Here is an 18080-nt window from a genome sequence, read left to right as displayed (position 1 = left end):
TGAGGGCATTGATTAACACATGGGAATATATTATTGCTATCACAGAGACATGGTTGAGGGAAGGGCAGGACTGGCAGCTCAATATTCCAGGGTATAGAATCTTTAGGCATGACAGAGGGGGGTGTAAAAGGGGAGGTGGCATTGCAGTATTGATCAATGAGTCAATTTACTGCAGTAAGGAGGAATGATGTCTTAGAAAGTTCCTCAAATGAGGCCATATGGTTGGAACTTAAAAACAAAAAGGGGGCAATCACTTGGCTGGGAGAGTACTACAGGCCTCCAAACAGTCAGGGAGAGATAGAGGAGCAGATATGTAGGCAAATATCATAGACATGTAAAAATAATAGGGTAATAATAGTAGGGGTTTTCAACTTCCCCAATATTAACTGGGATAGTCTTAGTGCAAAGGGCTTAAAGGGGGCAGAATTCTTAAAGTGTATCCAGGAGTGCTTTTCGAGCCAGCTGGAGAGTCATACAAGCGAGGGGGTGATACTGGACCTAGTCTTAGGGAATGAAGCCGGACAAGTGGTGGAAGTGTCAGTGGGAGAGCATTTCAGGGATAGTGACGATATCTCTATAAGATTTAAGGTAGTTACGGAAAAGGACAAAGATGGACCGGAAACAAGGGTCCTGAATTGGGGGAAGGCTGATTTCAATATGATAAAACAGGATCTGGGCAAAGTGGACTGGGAGCAGCTACATGTAGGAAAGTCTACATAAGACCAGTGGGAGTCATTCAAAAAGGAAATAGTGAGAGTTCAGGGCCAACATGTTCCCGTAAAGTTGAAGGGTAGGACCAACACGTCCAGGGAACCCTGTATGTCAAGGGATATAGAGGATTGGATAAGGAAAAAAAAGGAGGCTTATGGCAGATTCAGAGTGCTGAAAACAACGGAGGCCCTTTTTAAAAAATTCATTCATGGGATGTGGGCATCGCAGGCCAGGCCAGCATTTATTGCCCATCCCTAATTGCTGTTGAACTGAGTGGCTTGCTAGGCCATTTCGAGCACATGTAAGAGTCAACCACATTGCTGTGGATCTGGCGTCACATGTAGGCCAGACCAGGTAAGGACAGCAGATTTCCTTCCCTAAAGGACATTAGTGAACCAGATGGGTTTTTACAACAATTGACAATGGTTTCATGGCCATCATTAGATTAGCTTTAAATTCCAGATTTAATTGAATTCAAATTCCACCTTCTGCTGTGGTGGAATTCAAACCCATGTCCCCAGAGTAATACCTGGGTCTCTGGGTTACTAGTCCAGTGACAATACCACTACGCCACCACCTCCCCCCTTGGAGGAGGAGTATAGAAAGTGCAGGTGGGTATCTAAAAAAGGAGAGCGAAGAGGGGGCATGAAAAAACACTGGCAGGCAAGCTAAAGGAAAATCCCAAGGTGTTGTATAAGAATATTGAGGGAAAGAGGAAGGCTCATTAAGAACCAAAATGGCAATCTGTGTGTGGAGCCGGAGGACGTAGGTGAGGTTTTAAATGATTACTTTTCATCTGTGTTCACTATGGAAAAGGACAATGTAGGTGTAGAGATCAGGGAGGGGGATTTTGATATACTTGAACAAATTACCATTGAAAGGGAGGAGGTATTAGCAGTTTTAGCAGGCTTAAAAGTGGATAAATCCCCAGGCCCAGATGAGATGTATCCCAGGCTGCTATTTGAGGCAAGGGAGGAGATTGCAGGGGCTCTGACACACATTTTCAAATCCTCTCTGGCCACAGGAGAAGTGCCAGAGGACTGGAGGACAGCGAATGTGATGCCATTATTCAAGAAGGGTAGTAGGGATAAACCAGGTAATTACAGGCCAGTGAGTCTAACATCAGTGGTAGGGAAACTATTGGAGAAAATTCTGAGGGATAGGATTAATCTCCACTTGGACAGACAGGGATTAATCAAGGATTGTCAGCATGGCTTTGTCAGGGGGAGATCATGTCTAACAAATTTGATTGAATTTTTCAAGGAGGTGACTAGGTGTGTAGATGAGGGTAAAGCAGTTGATGTAGTCTACATGGCCTTCAGTAAGGCTTTTGATAAGGTCCCGCATGGGAGATTGGTTAAGAAGGTAAGAGTCCCTGGGATCCAGGGCAATTTGGCAAATTGGATCCAAAATTAGCTTAGTGGCCGGAGGCAGAGGGTGATGGTCGAGGGCTGTTTTTGCGAGTGGAAGCCTGTGGTGTACCACAGGGATCAGTGCTGGGACCCTTGCTGGTTGTAGTGTACATTAATGATTTAGATGAGAATATAGGAGGTATGATCAGTAAGTTCGCAGATGACATGAAAATTGGTGGTGTCGTAAATAGTGATGAGGAAAGCCTTAGATTACAGAATGTTATAGATGGGCTGGTAAGATGGGCAGAACAGTGGCAAATGGAATTTAATCCTGAGAAGTGTGAGGTGATGCATTTTGGGAGGACTAACAAGTCAAGGGAATATACAATGGATGGTAGGATCATAGGAAGTACAGCGGATCAGAGAGACCTTGGTGTACTTGTCCATAGATCACTGAAGGCAGCAGCACAGGTAGATAAGGTGGTTAGAAAGGCATATGGGATACTTGCCTTTATTAGAGGAGGCATAGAATATAAGAGCAGGGAGTTTATGATGGAGCTGCACAAAATGCTAGTTAGGCCACAGCTGGAGTACAGTGTACAGTTCTGGTTGCCACACTATAGGAAGGATGTGATTGCACTAGAGAGGGTGCGAGGAGATCCACCAGGATGTTGCCTGGGCTGGAGCATTTCGACTATGAAGAGAGACTGGATAGGCTGAGGGGGGACCTGATTGAGATATACAAATTATGAGGGACATAGAATGGGCAGATAGGAAGAAACCTTTTTCCCTTAGCGGAGGTGTCAATAACCAAAGGGCATAGATTTAAGGTAAGGGGCAGGAGCTTTAGAGGGGATTTGAGGAAAATTTTTTCACCCGGAGGGTGGTTGGAATCTGGAATACACTGCCTGAAGAGGTGGTAGAGGCAGGAACCCTCAACATTTAAGAAGTATTTAGATGAGCACTTGAAAAGCCATAGCATACAAGGCTACAGGCCAAGTGCAGGAAAATGGGATTAGAATAGATAGGCTTGATGGCTGGCACAGACACGATAGGCCGAAGGGCCTTTTTCTGTGCTGTATAACTCTATGACTCTATGATTGCCTTCAAACCAAATTGGACAGAGAAATGGGGTTTTGACCTTGGACACTACCCAATTTGCATCCAAGTGGGCCTGTTAAATCTAAAGATTTGTGGCCAATTGTTGGATGAAGGGTATGACTATTTTAATTGCCTAGTTGGAATCTAAATGGTCATTGGTGAAGAAGACTATCGCAATCACATGTTTGCACTGATTTTTCCTTTCCTGCTTGCCTCCCAGAATCGAGGGATATAGGAATAGGGCAGGAAAATGGATTTGAGGTAGAAGATCAGCCATGATCTTATTGAAGGTGGCATATGGTCTACTTCTGTATTTTATGTGCTTATGTATGTGTTATTAATAGGGATCTGAAATAGGACAATAATTGGTTGAATTAAATCCCTGGTAGACTGACCAGGATAACCTGGAGCATCTGTTATTCCTGGTCTGTCAGCTAATGTCAGTAGTCTCGTTACATCAGCTGCACAGAGGCTGCAGCTTCCACTGTTAAAGCCTTGTATCACATGGAAGCAAAACCTATTGGACCTATTCAACATGTCTGCATTGAGAAAGTGCACAGTATATAATAGACTGTATGATCTAATGTGAGCTGATGCTAACTATGGCATTTCGGTGAAATTCTTGTCACCATTGTAAATAAAGATCATCGAATATCCCCACGCTTTTCTCTGAGGTATCTTATTTTCTCCTTATCCAGTCTGGCCTATCTGAGATTCCAGACCCACAGCAATGTGATTGACTCTTAACTGCTCTCTGAAATGGCCTAGGAAGCCACTCAATTGTATCAAAAACTGCTATGGGATTGCAATGCTTCAACAAGGTGGCTCAGCACCACTGCTTCAGTACATTAGGGATGAGCAATAAATGCTGGCCTGGTCAGTGACACCCACATTCCTTGAATGAATTAAAAAAAAAGGACTTTCCAAAGAAACGTACTGCAGTCAGTACTTCTCTTTCTCAGAGGTATAATTCTTGAGTTTAACCAAAAGTTAATTGCCATTAGTGTGCTTTCTTGAGAAGATGGTGTAAATGGAACACTGTTGGGTGGAAAGAGCATATGAACCTAGAAATTATTTCATCCATGGTTGTTTACATCAAAACAAAACAACAAAGAGTAGACCCAATTAACAACATCCTTTCTACTCTTTATGTGTGCAGTGAGCTTACTGCTGTGTTCGGACGAAGGGATAAGATGGCACTACCTCCCCAGACCATTTCCTGTGACTATTTTAAGGAATTGGGAGTAATTGCCATCTTCTCCTGATTTCCTGCTATTTGTTCAGGAATGCTTTTCAAACCACCTCAAAGTAACATTCCACACTGCACCAAGCATTGACTTGGACATTTCTTAATGAAAAATTCACTTCACAAATAGCTGGAATGTTGTACCCACTAGGGCAGGGATTAGAACAGAGTATATCCATCACAAATTGGCAATTTAGTCTTTCTACACCAGCCCTCCAGGTCAAGTTGGAATGGTGGGATGTGAGCGTCACTGGCAAGGCCAACATTTATTGCTCATCCCTAATTGCCCTCGAGAAGGTGGTGGTGAGCTGTCTTCTTGAACCACTGCAGTCCATGTGGTGTAGGTACACCCACAGTGCTGTTAGGAAGGAATTTCCAGAATTTTGACCTAGCGACAGTAAAGGAACGGCGATTATAGTTCCAAGTCAGGATGATGTGTGACTTGGAGGGGAACTTGCAGGTGGTGGTGTTCCCATGCGTCTGCTGCCCTTGTCTTTCTAGGTGGTAGAGGTCGTGGGTTTGGAAGATGCTATTGAAGGATCCTTGGCGAGTTGCGTTTGTGCATCTTGTAGATGGTACGCACTGCTGCCACTGTGCGCTGATGGTGGAGTGAATGAATATTGAAGGTGGTGGATGGGGCGCCAATCAAGCAGGCTGCTTTGTCCTGGATGCTGTCGAGCTTCCTGAGTGTTTTTGGAACTGCACTCATCCAGGCAGGTGGAGAGTATTCCATCACACTCCTGACTTGTGCCTTGTAGCTGGTGGACAGACTTTGTGGATATGGCAGGTGAGTTACCAGCGTTGCCATGAACCATAATTTCAGGGAAAGGAGCCCTTGATTCCCCAGTGGGGCTGAATTAACATATTGCAGATGGCGATTACAAAATGAATTTCTGCTGGTGGCATTGCCTTATGCTCATTTGCCCAGAAGGAAATTACTCCTGATGGATTAGGGTCAGTTTTGCACTCCTGGAAGATTATCAGCACAGCCGGTGTATATGGGAAAACTGCAGGCATGCTGCACATCACTTTGTGTCCTCAGAAATCAATGGATGGAAAATTAAAGCCCGCTTTTCCGATATGCCATGGCTGCATGCGAGATTCTTCCAATGGCACAGAGCCTCACAAGATTTACCCTTAATATTCCAGATTGGAGATAACATAGGAAGATTTCCAAAAATGTATTCTTGCTGGAGAAGCCCACAGCGAGTCCAAATTTTGGAGGCACTAGTAGTGCAGATTGCAGTTTCCACTACCAGAAACACAGCATACATTGCACACCTCAGACTCAGCAATTTAGCTTGAGTTCTCCTTTAAGGACTTTCTAACTAATTACTAAGCAACCCCTTTTATACTCTTACCAATTAAAGTTTCTGTAAGAAGTTCAAAGCGAAACTTTGGTGGCCAGGTCATTATTACAACTTTGAAAGTTTGTTACAAGTTACTAATTTTCTACTTATAGAACTCACAGAACTTTTAAGCTGTTCATAGTGTTTAAATACTAAATTATAGATAGTTGATGCAATTTTTACATCTGACATTAGGCTTTTCTTTCTATTGCAGCTGCCCTCAAAACATAGTTTCCCAGCATGAAATTATTACTTATAGAAACCAAATTTTCAACATGTCAGTTTTGCTAATGCAAATAGTAAAATATAGGAAACTTGTATAATTCTCTAATTGTAATTATAAGACATTATTAATGGTCGACAGTTTAATAGTCATGTTTGTAGATAGCTTTGTACTTAAAGCATAGCCACAGTTCAATTTTCACAACACTGCACGTAACACCTGGAACGCATCATTATACTTGGGAATCCTAACTGATTGGATGTGAATATACTTCAAAACCTATTGCAAGCCAAACATCAGTGAGGGCTCACAATTTAAATGTATTAAAACATTTTAAACTTTAATTACTAACTTAAAATGTTATTTAATTAAGTGCCACAATTTATTCCAACTAAGATGCAAAGCAGCCTTAGCCATGTGATAGCACTCTCACCTCTGAGTCAGAAGGTTGTGGGTCTAAGCCCCACTAGAGAGAATTGAGTGTATAAATTCAGACTGACACACCTATGCAGTACAGAAGGAGTACTGCAGTGTCAGAGGTGCATCTCTCAGATGAGACACTAAACGGAGGCTCTGAATGTTCCCTCAGGTGGACCTAAATGATGCCATGGTACTATTTCGAAGAAGTACAGGGGAGTTCTCCCCGGTGTTCCGGTTCAATCATCATCACTAAAACAGATTATTTGGCCATTATTACATTGCTGCTTGTGGGAGTTTGATGTGCACTAAAAGCATCCCAATAATAGTAGAACATCAGCGGCAAAAGGGAGGGAGGAAATTAAAACAATCATTAACACTTGAGAAAAAATACTTGGCAAACTAAAGGGACTAAAGGCTGACACGTCCCCTGGATTTGAGCATCTGCATCCTAGATTCTTAAAAGAATTGGCTGCAGAGATAGTGGATGCATTGATTGTAATCTTCCAAAATTCCCTAGATTCTGGAAAGGTCCCAGCAATTGGAAAATCACAAACGTAATGTCCCTATTCGAGCAAGGAGGGGGGTGACATCTGTCATTGGGAAAATGCTGGAATCCATTATGAAGGAAATAGTAGCAGGACATTTAGAAAATCATAATGCAATCAGGCAGAGTCAACATGGTTTTATGAAAGGGAAATCGTGTTTGACAAGTTTCTTAAAAGTTCTTTGAGGATGTATCAAGCAGGGTGCATAAAGGGGAACCAGCAGATGTCATGTATTTGGATTTCCAAAAGGCATTCGATACGGTGCCATATCAAAGGTTACTACACAAGATAAGAACCCATAGTGTTGGGGTAATATATTCGTATGGATAGAGGATTGGCTAACTAACAGAAAACAGAGTCAGGATAAATGGTTCCTGTTCAGGTTGGAAACTGTAACTAGTGGGGTGCCACAGGGATCAGTGCTGGGGCCTCAACTATTTACAATCTATATTAATGACTTGGATGAAGGGACCAAGTGTATTGTAGCTAGATTTGCTGATGCTACAAAGACAGGTGGGAAAGCAAGTTGTGAGGAGGATGCAGAGAGTCTGCAAAGAGATAGTGATTGGTTATGTGAGTGGGTAAAAATTGGCAGATGGCGTATAATGTGGGAAAATATGAGGTTATCCGCTTTGGTAGGAAGAATAGAAAAGCAAAATATTAAATGGAGAGAAACTGCGGAATACCGTGGTACAGAGGGATCTGGGTGTCCTTGTATTTGAAACAAAAAAGATTAGCATGCAAATGTAGCAAGTAATTCGGAAGGTAAATGGAATGTTGGCCTTTATTGCAAGGAGGATGGAGAATAAAAATAGGGAAGTCTTGCTACAACTGTACAGGGCATTGCTGAGATCGCACCTAGAGTACTGTGTACAGTTTTAGTCTCCTTATTTAAGGAGGGATATACTTGCATTGGAATCAATTCAGAGAGGGTTCACTAGGTTGATTCCAGGGATGAAGGGATTGCATTATGAGGAAAGGTTGAGCAGGTTGGGCCTATACTCATTGGAGTTTAGAAGACCGAGAGGTGATCTTATTGAAATATATAAGATTCTGAGGGGGCTTGACAGGGTAGATGCTGAGAGGATGTTTCCCCTCTTGGGGAATCTAGCACTAGGGGATACAGTTTCAGAATAAGGGGTCACCCATTTAAGACGGCGATGAGGAGGAATTTCTTCTCTCAGAGGATCTTGAATCTTTGGAATTCTGTACTTCATAGAGCAGTGGAGGCTAAGTCATTGAATATATTCAAGGCTGAGATAGACAAATTTATAGGGGATCATAGAAACAAAGAAAGTTTAAGGCACAGAAAGAGGCCACTTGGCCCATTGTGTCTGTGCCAGGCCAAAAACTATCCACCAATTCTAATCCCACCTTCCAGCATTTGGTCCGTAGCCCTGGGAGTTGAGGGTTATGGGGAGCAGGCTGGAAAGTAGAGTTAAGGCTAAGATCAGATCAGCCATGATCTCATTGAATGGCGGAGCAGGCTCGAGGGGCTGAATGGCCTACTCCTACTCCTATTTCTCATGCTCTTATAGGCTGCTATGTTTCTAACATAAGTGCCTACACTTTAAAAGGCTGTAAAGTGCTTTGGGATGTTGTGAAAGGTGCTTTAGAAATGCAAGTCTTTCTTTTCTTCCTCTTAAAGTATTTCAATAAATGTTTAAAACCCTTTCTTTCACCCCCCACCTTTCTCCTCCCAAGGAATTGAAGATACTTTCAAGACTGCAGCCACTGAAATGAGTCTAATGGCTGGAGGTGAAGATATAAATGCTACAGAACTATTTGGAGTAGGTAGGTTGCTGGTCTTGCTGAATATAAAACTAAAAGACTAAATTTTCAAGGTAAATGGTTTTCAAGAATTATGAGTCTAGTGATGTGGCAATGAACTATGTAATCCAGCCCACTTTATAGTTATATATCCAATTGTTATTGGGACCCAGGTTAAAAGGACATTGTCTTCACACAATCTTTCGCAAAGCGATGATAAAAATAACCTCAAAAATTGTTATCATGGGAACATCAATTGTATGTGAAGCCACAAAAACACTGACATAATTGTTGGATTGTTCCCCTTTGGGCACTGCCTCTTTAAGTATATAAGATATACAACAGATAAAGTTATGACTATGAAATATGTGCTGGATTTGCAAGGCTTAAATTAACAGGACAGAATGGTAATGCGGCCCACTAGACCTATGTGGGTGGTTCAAAGCCGTAATTCCCCATAGCTTGAATCAGCCATGACATTATAAATAGGTATCAAAGGGGGAGCCACAAACGTCTTTCCATGGAAGGGAATGGGAGAACATCCGAAGGGGAGCGCACTTGGAGCAATCTTGAGCACCTGTTAGTAGCTGGTTGCAGTAAGGCATTTGCAGCGACTTAGAGGCCGCACCTGTGTGAGACGGCCGAAGAGAAAATGAGGAAAAAAATAAAATGGGCTGGATTTTAAGACCCCGCCCCCCCCCCCCAATCACGGCAGTGAGCTCAAAAAATGGCCCATCTTTGCGGGCCGCACGCCAAAGAGCCGTCGCAATCTCAAGCACAGCGGCTCATTTAAAGAGCCAGGGCGGCCCACCTGCTCCCGCTCCACCCCCCCACCCCCCCAATCTCAGCGGGCTGTCTATCCCTGGCAATAGCGTCAGCTGCCTGTGCGCAGGTGCTGCCACCATTTTTAAAGGGAAGCCAGCTCTGCCCATACTTAAATTTTCAAAGAAATATCCACTCAAAATTAAACAAATAAATTTCGTACGCCCCTTTCCCATTACCCCAAATAACAATTACAATAACTATTTGCCCCTTGCCCCTCAAAACACTTCCCCCCCAACACTGACAAACTTACCTCCTCCCCACTCCCCACCAGTGTTGTGCCACGTTTCCCCGGACAGGGACCTGAAGGCGTGCAACTACCGGCCTCTGCACCGAAGATCACGGCAGGCCGGTAAGATTCCAGGTGAGGGTATGTTAATTTATTTTTCATTAATTTACATATTTAGATGGAGGCCCCATTGCCCAGCGGCAGGGGGGGCCGCCATGGACCCTCGCCGCTGCCGGGAGGATTGAGCCGGGCCCTGCCGGTGTCGAGGTCCATGGCTGGCCTCCTCCGGAGCCATCTTCAGGCACCGCACCACCCCCCCACCGCCCCCGCACCCCCCCGCCCCGCCTAGCCTCCCATCCCCCCTCCCCCGCCCTCCATGCCTGCCACAGATCACGTGCCGAGGGCTAGGTAAAATCCAACCCAATATCATGCGTGAAATTTTGCAATGTTATGTGGGTGAAGATATAACACATTATTACTGTTCCTTTTGCAGTTTTACAATCCTTGTGAATAAAAGGTTCTCATTGGGGGAAAGTCAGACAACCCAGATAATTCTGAAATGGGTGGGACATTTTCTATACAAATCCTTCAGACCTGTTGTGATGAGTGCTCTTACTAATTTCCAGCTTAATGATCAGCGCCTCTCGAGTGAGATTAAACACGTGCATCGGACAAGTTTGTGAAGCAAATAGTTTTTTTTTAAAGAGGTCATGTTATTACCATAAAGTGTTTAGGATGCCATTCAAATTAAACCTAGTGTTTGTAGCAGAGTTGTGCAATGACACTGCCCCTACCAACTACATGCCTGCTGCAAAGTAAGCAAAATATTTCTTAAAAATTACAACAGTCCAAAAGCCAGAATTTTGCAAATGTTGAAATAGAAGATCAGCCATGATCTTATTGAATAGTGAAGCAGGCTTGATGGGCCAAATGGCCAACTCCAGCTCCTATTTCTTATGTTCTTGTTCCTGGTGATGGTTATGGTGGCTTTGTAAATGAAGATTTTATGCAGGTATTCCATGAACAGAGACTCTCTAGTAGTGTTGGTGCCTTTTTAAAGTCAAGACTAACATTATAAATATTCCCCACCCAATCAGATACCGACAGCTGCGAAAGATGGATGAACTGTAAGAGTGAATTCTTGAAGAAGTATATGCACAAAGTTGTGAATGACCTTCCCAGCTGCCCTTGCTCCTATCCAACGGAGATTGCCTATAGCACGACTGATATATTTGACCGACCCAAACAGAAGGACTTTCGCTGGAAGGATGCAAGTGGTCCAAAAGAACGCCTGGAGATCTACAAACCAACGGCACGCTACTGTATTCGCTCTATGCTGTCCCTGGAAAGCACAACGCTGGCTGCACAGCACTGTTGCTATGATGAGAACATGCAACTGATCACGCGCGGTAAAGGCGGGGGCACGCCCAACCTTATCAGCACCGAGTTCTCAGCAGACCTGCATTATAAAGTGGACATTCTTCCATGGATCATTTGCAAAGGGGACTGGAGTAGGTACAATGAGGTCAGACCCCCAAATAATGGTCTAAAATGTACGGATAACCCTTCAGATGAAGTTTACGAAAGGCAGTTCCAAGAAGCCAGGGAGTATTAAAAGCAGTTTCTTTCCTGGGCTCGGATTAGTGGGCTGAATGTTCGTTGCCACTTTCTCTGGAGAAGCTATTTCATTTCCATGTGTGGACAGACATCCAGTTCACTGGATATATGCACCCGAAGCATTAAAATACCATAGAACAGAGTTCAGTCACTTGGCACCTTGTCGATGCTTTGCTTTGCCTGCTCCAAACTTTTGAGGACCGATTTTTATTTTGGCAGCAGCAGGCTCGTAGTTCAAAGGGAAGCTGTGCCCCATTTTGAACACAGGCAATCAAAGGGAAACACATTTGTTTAATCTAATTCCGTTAGAGGGAACGGGGAGGGTGTGTGTGTGTGGAGACAACCCACAGTATTCAAACATTCTGTGGATTGGAGTTGAGCGAATCCAACCATAAACAAAGGAAGTGGCACTTTCAAGAGTTTCGTCCTTTTTCCCACATTGGCTTTCATATGGTCTTCAGACCCCTCAAGAGCCTGTTTATAAGTTATAGCTTGTATTGAATGCAAAAATATGTTACAGAGAATCTCACTTTGTAAAGTTGTGACAGAGAATTTTCTCATTGAAACCTCTTTTAAACAATGTTCTTAAGAATTTTTAAAGTCTGCATTATTTTTGTATAGTATTTATTACACAGACACACTCACATTCACGCACTTGCACACACGCACATTCTTCTCTCACACACACACACTCTCACACAATGCTTCATGTGGTTTGCTTATTTTAGATACCATCTGGACTGTGAGCCAGCTGAGCAAAGAATAAGCAAGAGGGTATTCATAAATCTTTTATGAAAATCAAATCTTAAAATAAATTGTAATTGAATTTTAAGTGTAACCTGGAGGTCGTCCTTCCTCCTCCCCCACCCCTACCTCCCCATCTTTTATCTTGTGTGTATGAAATGTTTTAACCTGCACCTTTTATCAGTCCATTGCTATCAGACGGGGGCCAGTTCCCACAAGTGTTTGATCCGTGACCGCCTGTAGGGACCAGCTGCTGACCCTTATAAGCAAGAACTCACAGATCAGCTTCAGATGTGCTGCTTCTGGTGCTGGACTGCCAGGCATTCTTGTGCCTTCTAACCTGACTGTCACTGCACCAACAAAGTCTATTTTTAATTACTATTCCAAAAGCACCATTGGGACATTCTCATTTTCTGGGGAGAGGGGTACACGTTAAATTTCTGTTTATTTCTCCCTATTTTCTTTAAGACACAAGTGGCCCGGAAATGTTTAGTGTTAAATGCCAGTCACTACATTAAGTTTAAGATTACATTTTCCTAAGGGATGAAGAGAACTGATCTTTATCTAATCATCCAGTCTGCCCAGGAAGTGCTGGAGATCAAAGCAAGGTGCATTTATTTAGCACTATGTCAAGTTAAAAACAGTTCAGCGGCAGACATACAATCTGCCCAAGCTCGAATCCTCTCTGAATGACATTGCCTGTCCCATCTGAACTCTACCAACAATCCATTCTCAGCTGCTCAATGTGAAAACTGACATCCTTCAACACATCACAGAAATCCTTTTATGAAACTCTCTGCCACTTCCGTTGGTGAAAATGTGTGTTCATTTAAAAAAAGAAGTAATTTAACGTAATGACTATATGTTTAATAGTTTGGAGACCTAAAATACCTTCTAACGCACTGGTAGAGAAACAGGAAGAGCCTATAATGGATGCAGCGATTACAGCTCTAAATGTTGATTAGCACTTTGTGAACAAAGCTAGTCTTTAATCCAGATAAATTAAGTTTGTACTGTGATTTCCCCCATATACAGTTCCTGATCGCAAGGCTTGGGGATGCTGACTGGTTATTACCTCAACTGGAGGCAGAGAAGGGAGTTAAAACAAGCCCCCAAGCATCCCTGGACTGGGGCAGAAGGGGGAATTAACCAGTGTTAACTGAGCACTAGTTTCAGGTTCTTCATGAGCAGATGTTGCTTGACAATACTATTTATGACTCTTTCCATCACTTTGCTGATGCCTGGGAGGAGACTAATCAGGTGGTAATTAGCCTGGCTAAGTTTATCCTGTTCTTTGTAGATAGTAGATGCTTGGGTAATCTTCCACATTGGTCACTAAGATTCCAGCGGCAAAGCTGTACTGGGGAGCAACTATCTCTGGTGCACAGGTCTTCAACACTACAATTGGGAGTTTATTATGTCCACAACCTTTGCTGTGAGAAATGCATTCTGTCACTTCTTACTGTCAAGTGAAGCACATCAAATTTTCTGTTGGGAACTTCAAGGGAAGGAAAATATAGCAGATAACCAGCACATACAACATCTCAAATCTTGGAGATAAATGACCAGTTAATCTATTTCCTTTGGTATTGTTGGTGGAAGTCAGGGACTTGGGAGAACTCCCTTGCTCTTCTTTGAATAGTGCCCTGGAATCTTAACATCCACCTGAACCACTAGGGTAGACATACAGGACCCTGGTTTTCATGTCTTTTCTGGAGAACTAAATATCTGACAAACTAGCACTCGTTCAGTATTGCACCTAGATTATGAGCTCAAATCTTAGTGTGGGGCACGAGCCAACCATCTTTGGCCAACAGGCCAATGTCCTTGTAAAGCCAGAGAGTGGTGAATATGTGAAACTCACTACCTTAAGGAGTATTTGAAGTGAACAGTGTGGGTGCATTTAAGGAGAAGCTCGACCAGCACGAGGGGAGAAAGGAATAGGTTATGCTGATAGGGTTTGATGAAGTATAGAGGGAGGAGACTTCTGTGGCACATAAAGGCTGGCAGAGGCCTGTGGGGCCAAATGGCCTGTTTATGTGCTGTGAATTCTATGTAAACTGGGTGAGAAGGACTCTGATCCATCACAAAACTAAAATCTAAATGGAAAAAAGGTATTCTATGCATCTTTACCCATTGACAGATAACTGTAAGTAGGTTGCCTACCTACTCATTGAACTACAGCTGGTGTGAAGCCTGGGGAAACCCAGGAGAATGGAGAGGGGAGAAAATAGTCTGATTAAGTTGGATTTGTACCCTACAATAATAATGTTGTCTTGAATCAAATCATTGATTATTAATAATCATTTTTTAATTGAATATTTATTTCTAAGCACAGTTATGTTTCGTAATAAATTCAGCAAGTCTTAGCATTTTAGACACCAGTTTATCTCATCAACTAAGTCTCAAGTCAGTTCTTATGTATGAGAGTGTAATTTCTCCCACAGTCAAACTGCATGTGTTTCCTCATTAAAGTTTTTCTTCAATGTAATGTAGTTTCTCTCAAAGGAGATTTGAAGTTTGGAGATGTATCTGTGTGAGGGGCCCAAAGCTGATAATTTATTAAGTTGGCTGCCCTCAACAGCTCAAGGGTAGTGGTGTATACTTCAGGAAACAGCTCACCATAATTCCACAGAACTATTTAGTTAACTGTGACTGTTACTCAGATGGCTCCATAGAACCTGGTAAACATAAAACACACAACCTTACTGGCAACTCCAGCATCTTCGCTGGATCCCAACAATACACATATTATTTCCTGTTTGCTGTGACACTGCTGGAATAATTTTTAAAAAGTTTCTCTCAACAGGGCATCTGGCTCAGAAAATTAGCACATTTTCTTGTTCCGTGTCAGAGCTTGAGGCTGAAATTTCAGAAGGCGATCCACATGTTTCCTGGTCACTTCGTAACACCATAAGGCTCAAGTTTCCTGGGGCCTGAAGTTCTTAGTGTCAAAGTTACTGGGATATCTAAAATCACTGCATAAGGTTAACCAAAAAGGTTTTATAAATTGTAGATTTTTCTACACTTAACAGTTTTGTTTCAAGAAAAATAATCAAAGTAGAAGGCAAAATTACAATCACAAATTTTAGTTCAGGGATTTTTTGTTGCAAACACTTCAATGTTTAAATTAAGTTTGAAGATCGGTGGGATGAGTTTAAACTGTCTTCAGACCAACACAGTTTTGGAACTAACATATCTTTAAGTTCATTCACATAAAATTGTTCCTCCTCACATATTCAGGTTTATTCTAGAGCAAATGGGCATTTTCCTGCCACAAAGAGGAAATAACATCACAGCACTTAATATAAAAGTGTGTTTATGATGGTTCCCCAATTCAGTGATTTTTTCACAATTCTCTGCAGTTGTTGATGTGTAAATAGGAGTTTCAAAATTCAGACATAGTTTGAAAGTTTCCAATGTAGCAAAACATGCAAAACGGAGCTTCGTCAGGAAGAATTCAAATGTACCCAAGGTGTTGCGTACTTGTTGGGATCAACTTTATACTTAACCTTTGCTGGATTCTTTTAAAAAAGAAATGCAAAAGGGATGTGGGGTGGGAATATTATTTATATATTATACAAAAATAACAGATGGTTGGGTGATGAATTACAGGTATGTATGGTGACGCATTATCAGATTTGGGATTGTATGTGATCTTGTATCTAATCAAATATCAGAATGGGGAGCATCTACTTGTCTGTACTTCACCCTCTTAACAGCAATCATGCCACGTGTACAAGACCTTACCAGGTTTCAATGTAATCAAGCCCAAGGCCCAGGATTGGGTGGGCATCAGACCTACCGCTTTAGATGTGGGGATCAAGTTTCTTGGCCCTACTGTTCACTTCACTGGAACGACGGAGGTGGAGGGGCAACATGATAGAGGTTTACAAAGTTATAAGCGGCATGGACAGAGTGGATAGTCAGAAGCTTTTTCCCAGGGTGGAAGAGTCAGTTACTAGGGGACATAGGTTTAAGGTGAGAGGGGCAAAGTTTAGAGGGGATGTGCGTGGCAAGTTCTTCACACAGAGGTGGTGAGTGCCTGGAACTTGTTGCCGGGGGAAGTGGTGGAAGCAGGTACCATAGAGACGTTTAAGAGGCATCTTGACAAATACATGAATAGGATGGGAATAAAGGGATACGGACCCCAGAAGTGCAGAAGGTTTTAGTTTAGGCAGGTATCAAGATCGGCGCAGGCTTGGAGGGCCGAATGGCCTGTTCCTGTGCTGTACTGTTCTTTGTTTGTTCATGAGCTGAGAAAGAAACAGGCTGGAAATCACAATGTCAGTCAAGAACTTGCATTTATATGGTGCCTTTAATGTTGAAAAGCTATCCAAGGTGTTTCACAGCGATGTAATCAGAAGTAAATGGACAGTAAGCCAAAGTAGGAGATATTTGGAGGAATAAACAAAAACTTGGTCAAAGGAGTTGGTCTTTAGAAATGGAGGGGTGAAGCGTTCAGACTAGAAGGGAATTCAAAGCATTGGGCTTAGGTGGCTGAAGACAGGACCACCAAAGGTGGGCCGATGGGAAGGTAAGATGCACAAAAGACCTGAGCCAGAGGAATATAGAGTTCAGGAGGGGAGGGGTGAAGTAGGGTTGGAGGTTGTTTTGGGCAAAAGGGAAGGCAAAGTCATGAAGTGATTTGAAACAAAAATGTGAATTTTAAATTGATGGCATCTGGGGTCGGAGAGCCATCGTAGGTCAGCTTGGCCAAAGGTTGCAGAGAGGTCAAGGAGAGAAAATGAACCACAGCCACAGAGGGTGTTATTTGTGACCGGATTAAGCTGTTTTGGTAATATGCTGAAGTTGGCATGAAACTAGAGACTGACAGAAGGCAGACACACAAGTGAAACGCTGAAACTCCTATAATCTTAAATGTAAACTATGCTAGTACTGACTAGAGAGGAATAACTGCAATCAAAATTTATGTGACAGAAGCAACAAAATGACACTGGAGTCGCTGAATAAGGGGAAAAGGTTCTTCTTCCATATGTTGAGCAGCTGTTTATTTGGTGATTAAATATTTATACAGTTACAGATGTGAAGTGGCTTTACGCATTCCCGATTTTAATCGCTCCATCATTGGCGGCCGTGCTTTCAGCTGCCTAGGCTCTAAGCTCTGAAATTCCCTCCCTAAACCTCGCTACCTCTCGCTCTCCTCCTTGAAACCTATCTCTTTGACAAAGTTTTTGGTCATCTGTTCTGATGTCTCATGTGGCCTGGTGTCAAATTTTGTTTCACAATGCTTCTGTGAAGCACCTTTGGACGTTTTACTGTGTTAAAGGCACTGCATAAACGCAAGTTGGTGTTGTTCGTAATCCTTAAGAGGAAGCAACAGGAGTGAACTCAAAAACAATGGTCTGAAAATTGCACTACACTAAAGGTAGAACAGTCTTACTAATCCTCACACAAGCTTGAGTTCCAGACCTCACCTGTGCTCTGATGGCCTGACATCTAACGAAAGTCTTTCCATATGGAGGCAGACACCCAGGGCTAGTCTCACCATTAGCTAGTTTCACATCAACGTTGGTTAAACACCTGGCAGAGTTTCATCCTTTTGCTGTCTTGATTAACAACAGTGCTGTTTCAAGAAAAGCCAAGAGGTAAGGGTAGAAAAACAATGCTAGAAAAAAGCCTGCGGGGCCCAATAACGCAGCATCCGACTTAACTTATTGTTGCATATTGAGTGGCAACTCCCAGCATCATCCCTGCTGCACCTGGTACACTAGCTTCCACTCAGTATCCACTCAAAGCAGCACTGCAGGGGCTCCAAACAAAAGGTCCAATGCTTAGTGGAATCTGGTTTCAAAATATCACTGCAACAATGGTCCGCTTGAACGTTCAGGGAATCTATATTTAGAGAGAAGTGAAGCTGTTTTGATTTACTACTAGGGAGGCTGGTGCTCCAGTACACTATATAAACAGCATACCCGTGTTACAGTTCT

General features: G+C 42.8%; 1 protein-coding gene across 3 annotated transcripts in view; it reads left to right on the top strand.

Annotated features, from left to right (window-relative positions):
- Nucleotides 1–12073, top strand: part of ism1 (isthmin 1) — an 88893-nt gene extending 76820 nt beyond the window's left edge. For all 3 annotated transcript variants that reach the window (XM_068045725.1, XM_068045723.1, XM_068045726.1), the window contains 2 exons: nt 8652–8741; nt 10866–12073. In XM_068045725.1, the coding sequence (XP_067901826.1) occupies nt 8652–8741; nt 10866–11383 (608 nt within the window). In that variant the 3' untranslated portion in view covers nt 11384–12073. The remainder of the gene's footprint in view (nt 1–8651; nt 8742–10865) is intronic.
- The last annotated feature ends 6007 nt before the right edge of the window (nt 12074–18080 follow it).

The sequence above is a fragment of the Heterodontus francisci genome, chromosome 13 (assembly GCF_036365525.1).
Source record: "Heterodontus francisci isolate sHetFra1 chromosome 13, sHetFra1.hap1, whole genome shotgun sequence".
Taxonomy (NCBI): Eukaryota; Metazoa; Chordata; class Chondrichthyes; order Heterodontiformes; family Heterodontidae; genus Heterodontus; species Heterodontus francisci.
The sequence above is the reverse complement of the archived record's forward strand: the minus strand, read 5'-3'. Positions and strand labels throughout refer to the sequence as shown.